General features: G+C 34.4%; 1 protein-coding gene and 1 long non-coding RNA gene across 2 annotated transcripts; both read left to right on the top strand.

The window, feature by feature from the left end:
* The first annotated feature begins 702 nt into the window (after positions 1 to 702).
* On the top strand, positions 703 to 1,079 carry LOC120269255. Its single transcript, XR_005539114.1, has 2 exons — positions 703 to 828; positions 924 to 1,079. It is a non-coding gene; the product is annotated as an uncharacterized LOC120269255 (long non-coding RNA).
* A 5,175-nt stretch (positions 1,080 to 6,254) lies between these two features.
* LOC120268224 lies at positions 6,255 to 6,981 on the top strand. Its single transcript, XM_039275661.1, has 2 exons — positions 6,255 to 6,429; positions 6,624 to 6,981. The coding sequence occupies exons 1-2, from the start codon at positions 6,286 to 6,288 to the stop codon at positions 6,813 to 6,815; spliced, it is 336 nt and encodes a 111-aa protein (XP_039131595.1). The 5' UTR covers positions 6,255 to 6,285; the 3' UTR covers positions 6,816 to 6,981.
* Positions 6,982 to 8,277: the final 1,296 nt, after the last annotated feature.

Below are 8,277 nucleotides of genomic sequence, written 5' to 3'. Positions count from 1 at the left end.
AAGCTCGTCCCCAAGCCAGAAGCCTTTACTCAGTGGTTTAGAAAGATCAAGTTCAATGCAAACCCTTGCATACTTGGTGCGTGTCAACGAAGTAGTAAGCTCGTCAATTTTTAAGAGATTGCCCAGGTGACCAGTGATAGTTTCCAGAGTGTCACCACTCCAGAATTTGATGGGGAGATTGTGAAGTTGGACCCAGATCGCTGCAGTTGTGAGTTTAGTAAAAGCCGGTTCGAAGTATGGACGCTAGGGAGATAGTTGAAGGATGATACCGTTGATTGTCCAGGGACCGTCAGAGAGGAGTCGCTCAAGACAAGACTGTGTCGAACACCGGATGAGTAAGAAGCCATTGGGGAGATCCGAAATCAACACTTCGCCAAGATTCTCCCATTTTTTCAAGAGGATGGACTTCACTTGATCAAAAAGCGGAGGTTTTCCAAAGAATTTGCCAAACAGCGTGTGCTGAAATCGCAACCGAGCCCTGTTCAGGGTATCGTTGTCAACTTTTACAAATTATGTGGTGGTTTCCTTAAGCTTGTTGAGCACCAGAGGATTGTGAAGGGGAGACGAGTTCTGAGTCGAAGTTGCATTGGATGCGATTTGAGCCCAAGTCGGGGGGGAGGAGTTAAGAATGGGGGGAGGGGGGTCTTGCCCCCCGCTTGCCATGGCAAGAGGGGAGAAGCAGGAGAGTAGGAGGAAAACTCAGGAAAGCTTTGTCTATCATATCATTGTGTTGGCATCTGCTGCTTGAGGTAGACTTCTTCAGTTATCTTGTAATGAAGCCAGTGAGTTATTCATCACATATTACTTTTGCTGCCTCAACTAATACTGGTAAAACAAAACTAATTCTTTTGATTAAAAAGAACAAAAATTAATTTACATTTACCAACATACTTGAGTGTAGAGTTGTTTTTTCGGTTTCGCAGGTATCATGACATGATATGTGCTGGGCCCTGTGCGTGCCCGGGCGCTAATGTAACTTATGCTTCCTAAAAATATAGTTGGCATTTCTTTCCAAATTAATTTAGTGGCATTGTAAAAATATTTCAAACTTAATCTAGTGAATTCACATGAGTTATAAATGGCATCCTGTGTGTCTGTTTGTTTGCTTCAGTTTATGGAAAACAAGATTCTTTGCAGGTTTGTCATCAATAAAAATTTTCTTTACTTTCTTTTAATGGTCTTATGAACCATGGAGCATGACTGACACAAGATATAGTGTAACTTATTCAGCTTTAACAAAATTGCAGCAAAATCTCTAGTTCCTTTGGATGGATTTTACCATGGCTTTTTTATCTCTTAAGAAAAATGATATGTACTAGTAATCAGAACAAGATTAACTTTTTATTATTTCTTTGTTAATCCTGATTTTGTGTAGGTGTTTCAGGTTACAAATATCTTCAAGCAATTAAAAAAAGAAATGCTCATAAGCTTTGACTACTTAAATTAAGACTCAAACCTAAATGAAGCACATGCCTGTATATGACAAAATCAACTATGGCAGATGATAGGATGAGTAAATTGGTTATTGATAACAAGTGTTGCAGTAAATTGATCTAGTATTCTATTAACAGCTTGAGCAAGCTAATGAAGGTAACTGTTTAGAAGATTTTAATTCGAGTCTTGTGTAATAAAGTTTATAGTTGACATTTCTTTCCAAATTAATTTTCAAGCATTCACAGTAAAATCATAGTTAAAATCATTCATGCTAAGTAGTTAGTTTTTATATTTTAGTGGCATATATTGTAAAAATATTTCAAACTTAATCTAGTGATTTCACAAGAATTATATAAATGGCAGCCACCTGTGTCTGTTTGTTTGCTTCAGTTTATGGAAAGCAAGATTCTTTGCAGGTTTGTCATCAATAAAAAATTTCTTTACTTTCTTTTAATAGTCTTCTGAACCATGGAGCATGACTGACACAAGATATAGTGTAACTTATTCAGCTTTAACAAAAATTGCAGCAATTAGTTATTTATTAGAACACCTGGAAACAATATAAATAATATATAGTCATCAGGTAGTATAACATATTAATTTTTTACAGGTGTCTAATATTAGTATTTCTTTTTTAAAATTAATGAAGGTTTACATTCCAATGTTTTGCAGATTTTGACCCATATTTTCAGTCTTTTTTGAAGTTGATAAACTTGAACTGAAACAAACCTATGACTTGAGTTTGTGTTGGATGATGGGTGTTATACTTACATGTATAGTTGTGTTTAATATTTTTATTTTCTAATTCAAGAAGTTCATCATAGTGTTTAGTGCCATTTGTAGGATTTTTGGTAAATTGATATTGTTTCCATACAAAAATTGGGATAACAAGAAGATATTTTAGAGCTGATAACCTGAAGAGAAAGGTATTACAAAAAGGATATCTTTGCAGGTATTGAGCACAAAACCATTGTTCATATGATTATAACTACTCAAATGTTTATAAAATCATTTTGATTTTATATTTCGATATGTTGTCACAGAAAATACTTGGTGAGTGAACTTGACCCATTATTTGGTATTACAATGCCTTGATGTTAACTATCACCATGTTATTTTACAGTAAACTTTATTACTATTATTTAAATTTATGGTTTGTAATGTTTTTTCTGTATTGAAATGATTTGATTTGCTTGAGTTTTGATATCCATGTGTGTGTATATATATATATGTATTAGATTCAAAAGTGTTTTTTTTTCTTTACTTATGTTTATCATAGTTTTTTTTTTAATTACGACGTCCTCCTTATTGTAAAAAATAAATTACAATGCCAAAACCATGTTTTTCTATAGCCCTTTATTATTGATATCCAGAGTCATTTTTTTCCAAGGTATTTTTCCACAATTAATTAATATTGTGGAAAAAAATACCTTTTGATTCCAAAGACCCTGCCTGTCAGCCTAACCATTTCCTTTTGAAGGTGCATTCAAAGAATATTTTATTTTTAATTAATTTTTTTTATGTACTTCAAGTCTTCAATAGAAGGCAAACATATAAGCGGTGCACTTGTAATTCTTTAACTTCACTCCTGCTATATTAATTTTTATTTTTAAAATTAAATTTCATTGACAATAGAATTTCAAAAGTATATATATTCTTAATTTATTAGTGAACTTTGAGGATGACAAGCTGAAAACTTATTTTTTATATTTTATAAATATAAAGTAATTGAATTTTTTTAGAAATAGAAAATAATATAAGAGATTACAATGAGAAGACATTATCGATGAAAATGATCATTCATTTAGTGTTTATATATATATTGTTCTTTTGTATTTTGACCTTATCATTTGGCGATGTCTTGAAAAAATACAAGATAAAGACGCTTCATATTAATTTTATAATACATGTTATATGATTTTATATAAATTTTGATTCCCAAGACCATTCCTGTCAGCCTTTTTTTAATGCCATGAGTTTATGGTAAATTTTTTGGGAGGTACCCAAACTTTGACTTTGTAATTTTTCGGTATCCCAACTTTGATTTAGATCAAAACGGTTACCCAACTATGATTCTCTTTCACCGGCAGGCCACCCAAATAATTCCGGCCCATATGTGCTAATGTGGAGGCCGGTTTTTACACATGACTCAGCCTTTGAAATCCAAGTGTGTCTGCCACGTCATAATAAATTTCCACGTCAAAACACTGTAATTCCACTTCAGCCATGGAGAAAGTCACGTGTCGAACAATGCTCGCCACGCGTCAGCAAAGCCCCTTTCGTCTTGAGAATGAAAGAAGGAGACAGTCTTGAGAACGAAAGAAGGATATAGTCCTCATTGTTTGGTTTTGAAAACGAGAAGAGTGATGAAGAAGAGGTGACGGTGTTGATCTTGGTCGTAAGTCGAGGAAGAGAAGCTTGTGTTCGCCTGCAAGTGGTCGCCAGTTGAACGGAAGAAAGCTCGTTGGTGAAGATGGGTCATGTAGCGGGAGATGCAGTCCGAAGGAGAAGAAGCCCCTGACTTCACCGTAAGTGCTCTTCTTTGAAATCCAAGTCATTCTGCAACTATTTGGCTGTGTGAAGTTTGAAATTGAAGATGAATCGAAGGTAGGGTTTGTAGGGTTTTGTAGGGTTTGTAGGGTTTGCAGGGTTTTAGTCTTTACTCGTCTGTTGCATGGATGAGGTTGTAAATCTGGTAAATATTATAGTTTTAGTAATTAGTTTTAACTTGTTTGGATGCAATTGTAGCAGCTTTATTATGAGTAGTTTTTGCAGGGCTTCCACTTTTTTTTTCACATGAGTAGTGTTTGCCTGGGAACCATATGGGTCCCCATTTAATTTTTAAGTTAATGTGTCATTTGAATTCTCTTATCATTCTTATTAAATTAGTAGATATTGCACTTGTTTGAATGCACTTGTATCTTTCTTAAAATATTTTGCTTCTATTTTTTTACTCATGTGCAGTGTCCCCCATTTAATTTGGTCCCCCATTTAATTTGTGAGTTCACATGCAACTAATAGCTCTTATCATTCTTATTAAATTAGTAGATATTGCACTTGTTTGAATGCACTTGTATCTTTCTTAAAATATTTCGCTTCCATTTTTTTACTCATGTGTAGTGTCTCCCATTTAATTTGTGAGTTCACGTGCAATTTATAGCTCTTATCATTCTTATTAAATTAGTGGATGCTTAATTTGCAATGTTATCTGAGATAACTCAGTTATCTGGTTAACTTGCTTGATATGTAATTTTCTTGTGTACTCATTAACTGAACTGATTTGGATGGTTTTATTTATTGTGTAATTTTTATATCCTGCCATCAATGTTAACTAGATAACGAAAGTTCAGTAGCAACTTGTTTGTTTGGTTTGAATATTGGCTTGAACAAAACATGCTGGAGTACATATGTACCTTGCTTGATATTTTGAACCAAGGTTTATAGTTCAAATAAGAGTCACGGTTTGACTTTGCTATTGAGATAGAGGCCTGTCCTGGTTCAGTAACTTCTTCTCCTTAATACAGAGAACATTGCACTTGACTCTGGAAAACACGAACCAAAGTTCAGTACAACAAAACCCCTTGAATACATAGATCTAGAGTTAAAATATGTGCAAAATAAGATTTTTGATTACAAAGCTTTAACCTCTCTTAATTAATCATGTAAGGAGTGTTCTTTCTCCTGAGGTCTTTGGATTTGGGTTTGCCATGCGTTTTTAATTATTGCTATCTGTTTTTAATTTGATCGAAGTAAATTGTATCACTGATGATAGACTTTTAGACATATGTGTGGATGCAGCTGTAGTTGTATTAAATAGCCTCTTGGTATGTAATCTCCTTGTGGTTTCCATTATCAATTAATAACCTGAATGTGGAAGAAAGATCTAGTTGAAAAAGGCTATTTAGAGACTCCACATTGAAAGGTTTAAATCCAAGTTGATTGAATGATTTTATTTATATTGACTGAACTTGATTTAGTTGAACTTAATTTGTAATTGCATGATTAATTTGCTAGTAATATAGATTAAATGACTTTATTTTGTTAAATATATATGTCCTGCCACCAATGTTAATTTGCTAGTTTTTTATTTTTATGGATGGGCAAGTTAGTTTGTGTGGATGTTCTTGCCCATTGCTTTGTTTTCTCTATGAGGCAGGCACTAGTATGTGATTTTCATTATACATGTATAGATCTTTGCATCACCAGTACAAGTTGTACTATTTGTTTGGTTTGAATATTTGCATCAAGAGGAAGGGCATAAGAGTGGCCAAGGTCCAATCATCTCACCACAGGCGGTAAACAAAAGGAAGGGCAGGAAAACCATGATGAGGAGGAAAGAGCTGGGTGAAAATAGTGGGTTCAACAATGGAACGGTAAACCAAAAAAGAGTGAAGATGAGATGTGGCATATGCGGTGCAGTGGGGCATAACAAAAGATTCCATGGAGTGCAGAAGGTATGCACATTTAGTTTTTGGTGTTAGCTATATATGTCTAGGAATAGTTCATGGTGAATTTAATTTAATTATATGCTCATGCCTATTAGGGAAACAAAGGAACCCCAACACTCTACCCACTTGTTGAAGGGACTGCAGCAAACAAACAACCATCACACCATCATGTGCCATAGGTATTTACTTCACACATTTTGATTTTTAGTTTAGGTTGTTCATGTCAATAACTTATGTTGACTTCTTTCCTACCAAAATATACAAACCATTCCTGAACAAAGTGAATTCTTTCCTAATAGTGATATGAATTTCTCTCAGTCAAATGACTTAAGAATGTCAACTCAGCATGTGAGGATTGATACTAATAAATTTTTGGTGATTGCATCATTCCCTTTTCTTGAGGATGATGACTGCATCATTCCCTTTTGAATTGCAGTTTTTACCAATCCCGATAACCATAACACATGTGACAACTTCAAAATTAGTGGGAAATCAAAGAGGGATTGTAGCAAGTGATGAACAAGTAAACCAGGTTCCTGCAACCCAGGTTAGTGCTTGAAGTTATTCATATGATTTTAGTAAATATATGGGAGTAAATTTACGGTCTTCATTGTTGCTGGAGAAGCATAACAAAATTCTGTTGGATAATAATAACACATTATTGAATTCACTTGTGAAGTTAAAGGTCTTCAATTATGTTAGATAAGCAAAACAAAATGACTGAATTTACTTGTATTTTAGGCTTTCAGTGCTATTAGAAATCCTACGAAGTCATCATCCAGTAGACTAGGCAATGCTTCTGTGGGAAAGTCTCAAGTGAAATGCAGGGATGGTAAAAGACCAGGCAATGCTGACAAAAAGAGAAAAGTTTGGGTGCCCCCAGGAGTTGGAACCCCTGCTGGTGCATCAGATGTTTACAAAAAACCCCTTTAAGTAACACAGATGCTTGCGGCTCCTTTTATTTTTATTTTTTTTGTTTTGTGAAGTATAACTTCAAGATGAAATTTTAGTGGCATCATTTTTTTGTAAAGCATTGTTATGCAATGCCTATGTCTATACAACACTGTCTTTCCTGAATTGGCTTGTAGAAAATTTTGTAAAGCACTAACCTCCAGTGCCTATTTTTGTTAAGCATTGACCATCAATGTATTAACTTACAGAAATTCTAGTAAAGCAGTGACTTGTAGTATCAACTTTTACAAAGTTGTTTATACGCAACAATACTTTCATTAACTATTTATATGTCAATTTATATGAAGTTGTTTATCTATAGTAATACACTCTCTACAGATTATATAAACTTCTTTTTTGCAATTTTTACAATGGTTTTGTGAATCATCCTTTTTCACTAAGTTTGCAGTTTCACTAAGTCTCGTTGCTTTTGCAACATCCTTACACTAAGTTATGTGAAGCATCTTTTCACAAAATTTGACTCTTTCATTGCTTTTTACAGGCATCTTTTTACTAAGTTTGCAATTCCAGACAATATTCAATAGATGTATTGATATAAATTCAATACTTTCAGTAAAGTCAGATGTAGCTTCCAAAATTTAAGTTTGCCCATATCCCACCTACAATTGCATTATTATTAGCATAGAAACTCCAATTTGAGTGTTTCAATTTAATCAAAGTAGAAGTATAGATGTTTCACAAACTCTAAACATCAAGATATGTATAGACAATATAGGCACAACCAGAGTTGCTAATACAACTGAAAAAGAAAATAACTTATTGCAATCAATAGACAATATAGGCACACCTTCTGTGAAACAACAACCACATCTACAACATGAACAATTGAACAAATAACCCTTGATGCACATCCCCGCAAACGCATCATCAAAATTACACAAAAAAAAAATACAAAATAAAATCCCTCAAGGTACAAAAAATATAATGAAAAAATAACAAAGCCATCAACTAATCTCTTTGTCTCCCTTGCCAGCAATCCCTCGTCGGTGACTTTAAGGACAAATCCATCTTGTTGCGGACCACTCTTGCTCGTCAGGAAGGAGAACGCAACCTTACTCACCCTCCATGAAATGGACAACGCTAGCGCGCCGCTCTTTCCCTTGTCATGGTTGTGTACCATCTCCGGTCACTCTTCTCACCCTATCTCTGTGACAATGAAGAAGAGTAAGAGGAATAGAAAAAAGCATTTAGATGACTGGTGTGATGAACTGGCAAAGATTTTGGGTGATGTGGTCTATTATTAATGTGGTAGATACACTTGGCAGACACACTTGGATTTCAAAGGCTAAGTGTGTAAAAACCGGCCTCCACATCAGCACATATGGGCCGGAATTGTTTGGGTGGCTTGCCGGTGAAAGAGAATCATAGCTGGGTAACCGTTTTGATCTAAATCAAAGTTGGGATACCGAAAAAATACAAAGTC

This window comes from Dioscorea cayenensis, chromosome 9 (genome assembly GCF_009730915.1).
Source record: "Dioscorea cayenensis subsp. rotundata cultivar TDr96_F1 chromosome 9, TDr96_F1_v2_PseudoChromosome.rev07_lg8_w22 25.fasta, whole genome shotgun sequence".
Taxonomy (NCBI): domain Eukaryota; kingdom Viridiplantae; phylum Streptophyta; class Magnoliopsida; order Dioscoreales; family Dioscoreaceae; genus Dioscorea; species Dioscorea cayenensis.
The sequence above is the reverse complement of the archived record's forward strand: the minus strand, read 5'-3'. Positions and strand labels throughout refer to the sequence as shown.